Genomic DNA, 14,495 nt, shown 5'->3' on the forward strand with positions numbered 1-14,495 from the left:
CTCTGCCTCTGCCTCTGCCTCTGCCTCTGCCTCTGCCTCTGCCTCTGCCTCTGCCTCTGCCTCTGCCTCTGCCTCTGCCTCTGCCTCTGCCTCCCAAATGCTGGAATGACAGAGCAGCGCAAGTATTTCCAGCTACTTCTAATTTCTGATATAATCAATATTAGAAAGCAGAATGAGTGAGGAAAGGCAATCAGCATTCTTTCTAATTATTTGTACCTTATGTTATATGTATGGGTGTTCTGCCTGTAAGTACAGGTATGCACCAGATGCATCTTCTGTGGAATTCAGAAGAGAGCACTGGATCCCCAGACACTGGAGTTACAGCTTGTGAGTTGCTATGTGGTAGCTAGGAATTTGAACCTATGAAACAGCAACAATTGCTCTTAACCACTGAGCCAGCTCTCTACCCCCATTCATCCTAGTATGCATCATGACAACTCAAAGGAAACTGTTGACATTATCAATCGAAATGCTCCATCATTAGGAATCAAGCTGTCTGCTTCCTCAATGCATTCTTCATAGTGTAAGACAGAGTGAAGTGAATTTCAGTGAACAACAATGAAGAGCAAAGTATGTTTCAATGCATGGAACCTAGATTCGAAGGCAGAGCTCCCTGCTTCACTTTCCTTGTTTGAAGGGAAGAAATCAGGACTAGATCATCTGAGATTTTTTTTTCAGACCTTCGATCTCTGTCATCTACAACTAATTTATCATCACCTAGAAAAAAAAGAGACACTAGTTAAAAAGTTTAGGATGGAGCTAGGGAAATGTTTCAGCTGTCATAAGTGCTGGCTGCTCTTACAGAGGACCCAGGTTTCAGTTCCAGAATCTACATGGCAGCTCACAACCATCTTTAGTCCCGAGGAATCCAGTGTCATTTTCTGGCTTCTGTGAGTACCAGACACACAAGAGATGCATAGAGATATATATGAAAAATACTCATACACAGAATATAATATACAATAATAATAGTCCGTTCATGTCACTGTCCCAAACCTTTACTTATTTCAAGAGTGACATGCACATTGGATGCTGGAAACATGAAAATGACATACTTATTTTTCCTTTTACAGAGAAAATGTGACCAGTACTGGCCTACTGATGGTAGTGAAGAATATGGGAGCTTCCTAGTCAACCAAAAGAGTGTCCAGGTGCTTGCTTATTATACTGTGAGGAATTTCACCCTAAGAAACACAAAGTTAAAGAAGGTGAGTGTTTTACGGTTTCTCCTGCTGTGATAAAACACCAGAACCAGAAGCAGCTTGCTGAAGAAAGGGATTATTTCCGTTTACAATTCTGTGCAACAGTTTACTGTTGAGGAAAAAACAGCAGAAACTCAAGGCAGAAGCCTAATGCAGAGGCCATGGAGAAAAGCTGCAGGTGCGCTTATTCCATGGCTTCCTCAGATTGCTTTCTTATACCCTGGACCACCAGCCCAGTGTTGGTACTGCCCACTATCAGCTGGGTCCTCCATCAATCATCATTAAGGGATATACCAGACTCTTTACCCATAAACCAATCTGGTCCAGTATTTACTCAAGTGATGTTCCCTCTTCCAAAATGACTCTAACTGTGTCAAGTTAACATAAAAATTATTCACTAAGTTATAACTAATGGGAATATACCCCCCAGTAGTGAACTGATAAAACATGGAGTATAATTTCACAACGAAATATTATTTGGCCCTAATTAATAATATGTCATTTTAGACAATTTGGATGAATCTTGAAAACAATATGTTAAGTGATATAAGCCAGAAGTAGAAAGGAAAATGTGGCATGATGTTATTTATATGTAGATTCCAGGAAGTTAGACTCCTGGAAATAGAGAGTAGAATGGTAGCTACCAAAGTGAGAAAAAAGAACCATAGTGGTGTTGACCAAACAGTGCAATAAGAGATCAGTAGAGAGAGCTATTGTATAATATGGTGGTTAAAACTTAAAAGGATGTATTACAGACTGAAAATATTCTTAGGGTAGATTTAAGTGTTCTCACTGAAAAGTGTGTGAGATAATGCATATGTTAATCAGCTTATTTAGTAACCCACAAGGTTTCCAAAGCTAAAAGATGTTTATACTATATATATACATCGTAGTTCCTATCTGCCCAATTGAATAATTTCAAAAGTAAAATAAATGATAGATTGTCATCTGGTGATCATCATTTGATAATTTCAAACTTTACTTAAATATATGTGTGATTTTCCTTGCTGGCTTTTTGTTACTGTGATAAAACATTGACCAAAATGAGCTTGGAGGAAAGGAGATAGTTTTCTGACTCCTTGTTATCAAGGGACACCAGAGCAGTAACTGAAGCAGAGGTCACGGAGGAATACCACTTGCCTGCTTACTCCCCTTTGCTTGCTCAGCCAGATTTCTTATACAGCCTAGGGCCACCTACCCATGGATGCCTACAGTAGACTGGACCTCCTACATCAATTATCAGTTAGAAAATGCCCCCCAGAGACATGTCCACAGGCCAGTCAAGAAGAGGCAATTCGTCAGGTGGGGTTCTCTCTTCCTAGTTGTGTCAAATTGACAACCAAGATTAACCATCATGGTGGAAAAAGCAAATTTAGAGTTAAATCTGGATAGTTAATGGTACAGAGAGCTCTTAACAAAATGAAATCTTAAATCATCCCAGTGATTTCTTCCTCGTGGCTGAGGATCATCTATACCTTTAGAACCAAAAAGTCATGGTATAGTAGGCTGGTAGATGAAAAATAATTCCTGACCCATAGAGACACTTCCACAGTATAGCCCTGACATAATCCCACTACCCACCTAAAACAGGTAGGAATTAAAATCAGTGAGGCAAATATACCCAGAGAAACAATGTGTCCCTTGAGATTTTCACAAGAAATAGGACAACTATGAATAATGGATGGATGGATAGATGGATGGATGGATGGATGGATGGATGGATGGATGGATGGATGGATGGATGGATGGATAGATGGATGGATAGATGGATGGATAGATGGATGGATAGATGGATGGATAGATGGATGGATAGATGGATAGAAAGATATTGATAAAGGTGAATGAGTTGTTAAATAATTGATAGATAGACAGATACATATATACATACATACATACATACATACATACATACATACATACATAAATACAGAGAGATGATGATGATGGTGGTGGTAGTGGTGGTGGGGATGGTGGTGATAGTAGTGGTAGTAATGACCGTGGTGGTGGTGGTGGTGGTTGTAGTGATGGCTGAATCGATAGAAGTGGATGAGTGAGTAGATGGACATTAATGGATGAGTATGGTTCATAAGATGGAATTTTGGGTTTAGATTGACTCATGTAATTTTGGAAATGACCAAGTGTGAAGTCTGTGGATGTGAGTAGAAATTCAAGTCAGGGTTGTCCGAGTGAGAGTCCAAATCATCAAGACTTTAGTTAGCTTCCCAGGGGGGTTTCTGTGCTCAAGTTTTGAAAAGCAACCAGTCTTCAGGAAACCTCAAGACTTGGCTTTCAAAGACTCAGCTTATTGGGTCAGTCTCACATCGAGGAATCACATAGCTGTTTTACCCAATCCACAAATTTAAACTTTAACCACATCTAATAAAATCAGAAACCACAATAAAATCAAAGACTCCCACAAAACTGATGACAACTGCCTTGCTAAATGGGCATATAAAGTTGACTGTCATAAATAACATGAATGTACGTGTGTATGAACATATATTCTTATCAAAATAAAACCCAAGTATGTAAGGTAAAATGTATGATAATTAGCTTAATTTAGTCATGTCACAATGTATCCATGTTTCAATATATGTATATATGCTGGACAACATAAATATGCATAATTCTTATTTGCTGCTATCAGCTGTCTGAACTCTTCCAGGGCTCTCAGAAAGGAAGATCCAGTGGGCGCCTAGTCACACAGTATCATTACACCCAGTGGCCTGACATGGGTGTTCCCGAGTACTCCCTGCCCGTGCTGGCTTTTGTGAGAAAGGCTGCCCAGGCCAAGCGCCATGCAGTCGGGCCAGTTGTTGTCCACTGCAGGTGAGTCTCAGAGCTGTTCTCTGAAACCTACAGAGCTTCTTAGGCTGACACATGAGGATTCAAGGAACAATTTGTACCAAACTAGAAACGACTTCATGCAACAGGAGAAGTGAAATTATATCCCCATCCGCATAAGGATTGATCAGTAAGAGCGTGTGTAGTAGATTCGCTATTGGAAGGCTAAAGGCTTCAGAGAGGCAGGTATTGAATTGTTGAATTGGATTTGAACTTATTAATGGTGAGATAGACAAAGCACTTCTTCGTTCTTAAACATCTATTTGCAGCACACAACACCATAATATAAGACTTTCAGTGCTTAAAATATCGTTCCTGGTCTGACTTAATCTGTTATACAGTCATCATGCCAAATTTATACTAAAGGAGGGGCACTCAGACTTGGAAAAATTTAGCAAGATAACCTGACTTTTTCAAAATAATTTGACCCTCAAATCCCTGTCTTGTTTTTCCAACTTCTTGAAAGTCACGTTGATTCTATTAAGCAATCCACTGCTGCCCGGGAACTAGAACTTTCAAGAGGATGCTGATAAATAGAAATGACACCATTAAGAGAGGTGGGGGCAATTTGTAGGAGCTATGCCACTCTTGTGGTTTGAGGTTAAAGGGATAGAAGTTACTACTGACCAAGTGTGGCCAGCGTCCTGACTACAAAGATAGCTTTCATTTCTCTATTCAGTGCTGTGCTAAGGCAGTGCCTGTGTTTTTGCAGAAATGGTTGTCTGCCTTGGACACACAGCTAGCTCCTCGGACACATTCTAATCACCTAGTTGGGCTTTTTCTCGGATAAAGTTGGACAGGTTGATCTGCAGAGTTTTGTTTTTATCTGGTAGCTTCTTGACAAACCAAGGAAAACCAAAGAATGTGGAAAACAAGCTTCTGAAGGTCAGGGATTGTCTCCCAGAGTAGGGACAAGGACCTGACTATTGTGCACAGCGGTGCTAACTCTCTTTATAGTATTTGCGGGGACAGTTGAGAAGCCCCGCCTGAGGTCTGTCCCTCAGACTGAGGCTTTGAAGAAGGAGGGCGATAGTGGGACAGGGCTTGTACTTTAGTCCTTGTGGTCTCACTGAAACAAAACTTTCAGCTGAAAGCCCCATCAGATTCTTTTCTCTCGTTAATGTCAAAACCTTTGTTTGCAAACATGCCGACCTGGAACAGACCCGAGACCTTTGCCTTTCAGAATTTGCTGAAGCTGACGCTTCCATTTTTCTCAGACTAAATGTCTACTTTACTTACTGTCACCGTAGAGTCGACAATCACCAATAACCGTAGGAACTACTTTTAAAGCACCCCATGGAAGTAGTCGGGTTGCCCTGCTGTTTGACTCGCAGCAGAAACAAACCCCAAAGCAAACTTTGTTTAAGCACTATGCTGCACTGCCACACCGTTTATAGTTTTAGATTGCTAAGTTTGTGCATGACTTCCTGGCTTGGGGAAGGAAGCTGCTTTTATCAACATGACAACTAAATAATGACCTCCTTTTACACTCCTTCTGTGCTTGACATTGACAAATTCCTTTCTGTTTGTCTGTTCAGTGCTGGCGTGGGGAGAACAGGGACATACATTGTGCTAGACAGTATGCTGCAACAGATTCAACATGAAGGAACCGTCAACATATTTGGCTTCTTAAAGCACATTCGTTCTCAAAGGAATTATTTGGTGCAAACAGAGGTATTGTTTTTTAAAATATGTCTTTATTCATCTAAGGTGTGGGAGTGTCACTGAAATCTAGGTATTTTATTCTCTGAGGGTAGCCATAAAGATGGACTACTTATAAGAAGGGTAAAAATGACAGAAACGTATTTGCTATGGTCTGAGGTCTGAAGTCCATCAGTGAAGTGGCCCTTCAGAAGCTTGAAGAGGTGAATGCTTTCTTGCCTTGTTCTGGATTCTCATGGCTACATATAACCTTAATCCTGGGAACATTAGTCTAATCTCTCCCTCTGTCTTCTTACGGCTATCTTCCTTCTGTGTCTAAATTTCCCTCTACTAATATGAATGCCAGCCACTGCTCTCTGATAGTTGAATTGAAAAAAAAAATGTATCATGTCTGTAGTGCCCCTATTTATAAGACCATATTTAGAGATATTTCTATGTTGAGTTGCAACTTATCTTTTAGGAGAATGCAATGCAACCTATCACATTAAATTGCAAATAAATCACAGTTAGGCCAGCAAAATTCTGCCCATGTAGGTACAAAAATGAGGACTATCTTCCATATATCATTAATTATGGTAAAGAGCCAGAATCAGTAGAACAATCAACGTGCTAGCAAACACCTAAAGCTGCTCAACATGGGTAGTTAATGGATTCAGTTTCTTCTATTTAAAATACATGGTCATATACAAGGCAGGACAGAGTTTACAAATCTGTGTTATTCTCTCCTGCTTTCAAATAAAAGTGATCATAGAGTAACAGCTATGATATGACCCTAAGAACAACCAGAAATATGTGACTAGTCTGAAACAAAAACAAACCAAAATCACTTTCCATCACTGAAATAATTTTCTGTCAGACAGAACTAGAGAAAAGTCCCATTAGTGAAATATAAGAGAATCATTAGATACAAACTAGACAAGCCTGAACCCAACTGTTCCAGTTTGTTCTCTGTTGCTGTGACAAGACGCTAGTTGAATCCAGTTTGGGGAGGAAAGGTTTTATTTTAGTTTACAGATTACAAACCCCATGCAGGGGAGACAGGACAGAAACTGAAGCAGAGACTCTTGAAGAATGCTGGCTTTCTCATCCCGTGGTTTCCTCAGTTACCTTTCTTATACAGCCAAGACCCACCTACCCAGTGACTGTTTCACCCACAGTGGGATGGGTGGACCTTCCCACATCCATTCACAAATAAGAAAATGCCCCTCCCCCCACACACACACACGCTCTCACAGAGGCAAATCTGAGGGATGCAATTCCTTGATTGAGATTATTCTCTTCCTAGCAATGTCCCGTTAGTATTGTGATGATGATGTACCTAACCAAGAAACTACTCTGCTCCCATGTGACAGACTACTAGGAGAATAGCCACTAGAGCAAGTCCACCAGAAGCCCTGGATTCTAGGGAGTGCCCCTCATAGGAAAGTGAGCTAAAGATGTAAGGAAGGCAGAGGATTTGGCTTTGCCCTTCCAAGCCTTCTGTCCTACTTCCAATCTACCAAGAATGTGAGAGACAAACAAAGGAGGAATAAGAAGAGGGTGTTTCTGCATGGGCCACCTCCTCTCCTGTCCACCTTCCTACCAGGCCTCATTAGCACAATTCACAGCTATTTTGTTGAACTCTAGCTTTCTGCCCAAACAAAAGTTTCTCCATTTGTACCGAGATGTCTGTGAGAAAATGTAAAGCGGTGTTTCTCTCATGATTGTTTTCTAGGAGCAATATGTCTTCATTCACGATACACTGGTTGAGGCTATACTCAGCAAGGAAACAGAGGTACCTGACAGCCACATTCACTCCTATGTTAATACACTCCTCATACCGGGACCAACAGGCAAGACAAAACTAGAGAAACAATTCCAGGTGAGTTTGCTTGCTCAAATGCCTCTCGATGTCACCACAGAACTGAACGTCACTGTAGCTCCTCATTTGACTTGACAAGGCCAAGTGGAGGAGCTCGGAGTGCTGCCAGAATAATGGCTTTGTGTTTGAACCACCCTTGTTCCTTACAATAGGTTACAGTGCCACACGGTAGATTTTAAAGAGATGCTTAATTCTGAGTAAAAAGAGGAAAAGTTGTCAGAAATCCTAGACTAACTTTGACAAATGCAGACACAGCCCAGGAAAGAAGGACATGAAGAATAACGGAATGAACAGACAGAACTCACAATACAAACTGGATAAGTGCTCTTTTGGCTTTGAAAAAACCAGACCACTTCAGCACAAGTGTAGTGGCTCAGGCTGTTCCTGCTACTCTTTGAAACAGCCTGTGTCTCACTTGAAACCCTTGGACTAAAGTAGGCCACCTACTTACAATAGCTTCCTCAACCCTAGTTTCTCCCACTCACCTGTCTTGAGATAGAAAACCAGAGTGTTTGTGGAGGGGAGGCATGATTTGCTCCAAACTTCCAAAACACAAGCTTCCTGACTTTCAGAAGTTACTTTGCAAAGACTTCAGAAAGTGGGTGTTAGCAGTCCTGCCTCTCATCGCATAGAAAGTACAGAATGAGAGCTAAGATTTCTCTGCACACAACCCTATACTATCCTCACACTGAGGGTTTCAAGAGAAACAGGGCTAAGGAAAGAATACCTAAGAAGGATTTAAAAGATCCAGGGCAAGGCTAAGAAGCATCAAACCTTTTTTTAGACTATTTGCCTAACCTACAGCAGAGTATGCTAACTACCATCAGTCCCCTGCCTATGACCACGGAACTGCCTTCTGTGCTCTGGGAACACAAAAAGATTGGGGTATCGTCTAATCATAGAACTCATTTGCAGAAAGATATCAGGCCTTGTTCAGCAGAACTATGCAGATCGAGATGCTTTGGAGACCGTATGCAGACTAGGTTCTTAAAAAAAGAAAAAGAAAATCATGAAGATGAAGTTTGAAGGAGCCCTTTTGCAGAGATGAAAGACCATCCTGGCAACCCAAGTTTACATTTATATCCCCTGTTGTCAAGAGAACTCTCATTTAAGTATGACTCACCGGCTGCATGGTAACCTAAGAAAATTGATATGGCTTAAGCTGAATAATCGAGGATTTAAATAGAAATACAACAAATATTGAATATAAAAGAGAGAATTTGACCTTTTTGTTTCTGTTCACAATACAAATAGGAAATGCAGATATAAAGGTATACTGTTTTATTTTTAAAGAGCAATATTCATTCAAGTTCCTAGGAAGAAATTTTTCCTTGAGACAAATCGCATGCCTATTCCATAATATTTATCAAATACCTACTAGTTGCCAGACTTCAAGGTTTAATGCCGAACTGTAAACTCATGAGCTAGGCTATGGCTCAGTTGATAAAGTGCTTACTGCGTGAACATGAGAGGATGCATCTAGATCCCCAGGCCCATGGATAAAAGCGTCACACAGTGGTGTAGTGCCTGTAATCCAGTACCTACAGAAGAAGGTGCAGGAGCACCTCTGGGGCTTGCTGTCTCAATCAGTCTAACTGAATTGGTGAGTTCCTGATTCAGATAGAGAATTCATGTCCAAAGAAATAATTGGAAAAAAACTGAGGATACCTGATGTCAACCTCCAGCCTCCACATGCACACACACATGCACACGCACACACACACACACACACACTATAAACATGCATGTAAAAGAGCAAACAATAAAGGAGGAGCTAGAGAGATGGCTCATCAGTTAGGAGATTTGAACTGCTCTAGCAGAGGACCCATGTTCAATTCCCAGCACCAACGTTGGGCAGCTCATAACCACCTATGACTCCAGCTTTAGAGAATCCAGCCCCCTCTTCTGGAATCCTCAGATATCTGAACTCACATGTGCACATACACACACACACACACACACACACATAAACTAAAATATGTATTAAATATATTAAAATATGTCCAGCACCCTCTTCTGGAATCCTCAGATATCTGAACTCACATGTGCACATACACACACACACACACATAAACTAAAATATGTATTAAATATATTAAAATATGTCCAGCACCCTCTTCTGGAATCCTTAGATATCTGAACTCACATGTGCACATACCCATACACAGACACAGAAAATGCATACACACAAATTAAATTATATAATATATATCATATATACTAAAAGATATCTTAAAACAATGAAAATAACACACTCAACTCCCACTCTCAAGGTGCTTGCAGCCTAGTGAAATATACAGATAAGAAAGTAGGCAAAGACAAAACTGTGGAAAGCACCACAGTGGAAGAAAAGGATGCTATAGGTGCACAGGTAAAGGTACAACTTAGGGAAGAATGTGTGCATCCATAAGAGAACTTGGTGTTTAGCTTATAGGACATTACATTTGGAAAGGAAAAAAGACAAATGTAACGGCTCAGATTCTGTTAACTGGGAGGGGATGATGTCATTTCCTGTGACAGAGAACTCAAGAGAGAAGGTGCATATTTGCAGGATGTGATAGAGGACAAGATGGTCAGATCAGTCCTATGTCTACATAACTCTGAAGTACTAGAAGCATACTAGCAAGACTTTCATTATTAAATGGAACTACTGAGGTACAGGGTTCTACAGATAAAAAGTTTATCTGGGATTGTGATTCTATGGATACATAGTCCAAGAGCCACATATGATCAAGACCGTCTTACTGAATGGAAATCTTAGGTTCTTTAGAACATAAACAGATAAATAAATAAATAAGTGTGTGTGTGTGTGTGTGTGTGTGTGTGTGTGTGTGTGTGTGTGTGTGTGTAAAAAACTCTGTACCTCTTTTATAGCTACTAAGATTCATTCATAAGAGCTCTAGCCTAACGACTTAATGTAATCTTAGTCACTTCCCCAAATCTGCCCCTCTATACACCATAGGTGACCTCAGCTTTCACACTCCCAATACTTCTCAGTACAGACTAAATTTAAACACACGAAGCCCTGGGAAACACATTCAAATCATAACCAAACCATAATAACAGAAGATGCTTCAGTTAATGTGTATAGTAGGCAACTCACCACTGCATCTAAATGGTAACAGATCAGTCATGGAGAAAGCATCTGGCCAGCTTGGAACTGGATAAGCTGGTCACTAAAGATAAGATGAGGTGTTTAAGAAGGCTTGGGAGAAGGGATGGAGAGACAGCCCAGTGGTAGAGCTCTTACCTAGCACAGTGTCCTAGGCTCAAATGCCAACTGAAAAAACAAAACAGAAAGAAAATAAGAAAAAGCAGGTAAGAGGGAAGATAAGAGGATAAATGGAAGGCATGAGAGTAAGAGATAGTGAGAAATAAAAGAATCTAAAGAAAGTAAGGTTTCAAGAGGAGAAAATGAATAGAAACAGCAAACACTAATAACACTTGTGGAAACGTCAGTAGAGCTCTGGCCTGGTCACTGATGACCTCTGGGATGGTTATTGCATTGAAGGCACATAACTGAGTTAGAAACCAAAGAAAAGGCCACAGCAAGAAGCAAGCTCAGGGGGCTGGAGAGATGGCTCAGCAATTAAGACTGAGTTAAATTCTCAGCAACCGCATGGGGTGCACAACCATCTGCAATGAGATCTGATGCCCTCTTCTGGTGTGTCTGAAGACAGCTACAGTGTACTCACATACATAAAATGAATAAATAATTTTTTTAAAAAAGAAGCAATCTCAGGAGAACAAGAAGGCCATTAGAGGAAGAGACGATTAGAGAAAAATATATTGACATTAGGGCTGCTGAACACATGTGGCATGCACACAGATACACATATAAACACACACACACAACATACACACACAGATATGAGCTTGCTTCTTGCTGTGGCCTTTCCATGTATGATGCTTGGCAATAAAGAAATAATAAAGATAGCTAGATAGCTACTAGGAAATGTGAGCTTAGAGAATAAGACAGATTTTATGTTTCTTATTTTGATTTGATTGTGGATTTTTTTGTTGTTGTTGTTAGTGTTGTTTTGTTTGTTGATTTTTCAAGACAGGGTTTCTCTATTAGCTCTGTCTGTCCTCATACTCTATTTGTAGACCAAGTTAGCCTTGAATTCACAGAGATCAGCCTGCCTCTGGCTCCCAAGAGCTGGGATCAAAGGTGTGCACTGCCACACCCAGCCTTGAGTGTGTTTTAATAAGAGGTAGATGAGCTTCCTTAAAAACTAGGGGAAGTAAGCAAATTCAAATAAGCAAAGTTCCATGTGTAAAGAGATAAGATTGAGGACACAGGTGAAGGAATGGGTTCTAAAACAGGAAGACCTTAGTGGTTTACAGAGAGGTTATACTTAGAAATGAATGTACAACCTCCAAGATGTCCTTGATGCAGGTAGGTGTAAGTATTCACAAACACAATAGAGGCATTCGAAGGCTGATGCCTTACACCTGGGATCTCTGCCCTAAAGATCCTGAGGCATAAGGACTGCCACAAAGCCGACGTCAGCCTGGCCTAAGAGTGAGACCCTGTTTTATGAAACATGATCATAAATTAGAAGTATTTTCTAAATTTAAAAACAACTATAAGTGGGAACATGGAGGAAGACATAAGCTTTGCCAGAGTTTTAAAAAACAAAAACTTCCAAACCTTGGTAGAAAAAAAAAATCTCAGTGGAAAATTAATTCATCTAGTTTATTGAACACATAAATATTTGATACCAAGATAGTGTATACATAAACACTTATCGAGTAGAATCAGTAAAATAGAATTTGGGGTTTCAGTGACTGAAAACCACCAGTATCCTGGAGCATCCTAATGAAGTAGTTTGTAGGATTCATTTCAAAAATTAAATAACTATTTAACACTTGTGAGAGTACATAGAAGAAATGCAAGGTGCACACCCACAGAGGAAGCCATCAAGGCAAGCCTGTAGGGTAAGCCACCAAGACACACTCACAGAGGAAGCCATCAGGAAGATCCTCTCAAGATCAAAGGGCTTGAAATACAGCATCGAGGCTTCTGAGGCTTCAGTCAAAAGGGGCTTGCTTGAAAAAAAGAACCCCTGGCATCTAAAAAGTTGATTATGTTTCCAGCAAATGTCATTCCTTTGTTGAGGTGTGTCAGTGTGTGCTTGGGGACCTGGGTGAAGTGCATGACATGACCTGCCCATTTCCTTGCCTCCCTTGTCAGCTTCTGAGTCAGTCAAATATTCTTCAGAGTGACTACTCTACAGCCCTGAAGCAGTGCAACAGGGAGAAAAACAGAACATCCTCCATCATCCCTGGTAAGTCAGACTGAATCTTACAAAACCAACTACTCAGTTTTTAATTTCCTTAACAAAACACTTCTATGGCTCTCAGTAATAATTGTGTGTACTAATTATGTTATGTCTACTGTCATATTGTTCTAGTTACACCCAGTACTTGATTATATTAAAAATAACTCAAATCTTTGAAGTCTTATGAAAAATTGGAAAGTTTAACTGTAACAATTAGTTTAACCGTCGAAGGTATTCATTGAGAAATGCAATTGTACTTTGCATTTGGGAGTTGTTGTTGGGGGTGGGGATGGATCAGTGCAGTGAGCATGTTTGTTTACCTGCAATGTTCTGTGTTCCAGTGGAAAGATCAAGGGTGGGCATTTCATCCCTGAGTGGGGAAGGCACAGACTACATCAATGCATCCTATATTATGGTAAGTCAGAGACATCGTGGGAGAATCTACAAGCCCATCTGTGTTACCAGAATTAATAGTAGAGTGTGCTCCTGGATGCAGCAACAGCACCTATCCAATACAGTCAGTCCAATACACTGACTATGGCACACACTCTTCAGTGGCCAGAGTAATAGCAGCATACCTGAATGTTTTCATATGTTCTGGGACTGAAGAAACCTCAATAGAAAACCATAAGGAAATCCGGCGTTCCAAATTCACCACTCAGAGCTGATGAGTAGACATAAAACGTATTTTCATTCACCCAGGCACAGATCTGGGGCAGAGGTAGGATAGAGGACTTCAATAGAGTCCAAATTCACTAAAATTAGCACACCAGGTTTGCATTACAGTTCTTCCCTAAGTACTGGGTTCATTTACACTATTGGATTTTTTTCCTTCTGCATTGAGGTTGTTGGAGGGACAGGTCGGTGCTTCGGTGGCTTTTGTGTGCCCTTTATTGCTATCTTAAGATAGTCAGTCATACAGCTTGATTTCAAATGAAAAAAAGTCCTAATGTTCATCCCCAAACCACTGTTCTAGTCAGCCAGCAAAGAAATGACCCAAGAAGATGCGGGAAACAAGGAGATATGTGGTTACCACTGTCTAACACCCACCACATTTCAAATGAACCCATTGGGGTTAGTGAAAGATCACACTACAGGAGGAGAGTTTCGAGTTCAGTAAACAGCATGTAAATCATTTGATTCCGTTACACCAGTTTCCAGGCTTCATACATATAATCATAGAGGACCTTTCCCGTGATTCCTCTCATAGGGGAGGCAGCCAGGGGCCAGGACATGGAAGGTGACCTGGGGTGAAGAGCTGTGAGATTCAGTTCTTTGAATCCCAGGGCTTTTGGACAATAAGGATTATAAACTCTGCCATGGATTTACACTCTGGCATCTAGTGCAAGAGACACTTTCACAAGTGGTTTTGGCCCATCAACTTCTAGAGGTCATGTCACTTAAGGTAAATGTTTCCATAGCACTTAACTTCTTATAACCAGTTTAACCACCTTTAAAATGAGGATGATAAACCGGGTGTGGTGGTGCACGCCTTTAGTCCCAGCATTCGGGAGGCAGAGGAAGGCGCATTTCTGAGTTCGAGGCCAGCTAGTCTACAAAGTGAATTCCAGGACAGCCAGGGCTACACAGAGAAACTCTGTCTCAAAAAAGGGGAATACATTTGAAATTTAAATAAAGAAA

At 40.6% G+C, this 14,495-nt stretch overlaps 1 protein-coding gene across 1 annotated transcript in view; it reads left to right on the forward strand.

The window, feature by feature from the left end:
• Positions 1–14,495, forward strand: part of Ptprz1 (protein tyrosine phosphatase receptor type Z1) — a 176,752-nt gene that overhangs the window by 153,295 nt on the left and 8,962 nt on the right. The window contains exons 20-25 of the mRNA XM_021165229.2: positions 1,074–1,208; positions 3,868–4,031; positions 5,585–5,720; positions 7,423–7,569; positions 12,767–12,860; positions 13,196–13,327. Of these exons, the coding sequence (XP_021020888.1) occupies positions 1,074–1,208; positions 3,868–4,031; positions 5,585–5,720; positions 7,423–7,569; positions 12,767–12,860; positions 13,196–13,327 (808 nt within the window). The remainder of the gene's footprint in view (positions 1–1,073; positions 1,209–3,867; positions 4,032–5,584; positions 5,721–7,422; positions 7,570–12,766; positions 12,861–13,195; positions 13,328–14,495) is intronic.

This window comes from Mus caroli, chromosome 6, assembly GCF_900094665.2.
Source record: "Mus caroli chromosome 6, CAROLI_EIJ_v1.1, whole genome shotgun sequence".
Classification (NCBI taxonomy): Eukaryota; Metazoa; Chordata; class Mammalia; order Rodentia; family Muridae; genus Mus; species Mus caroli.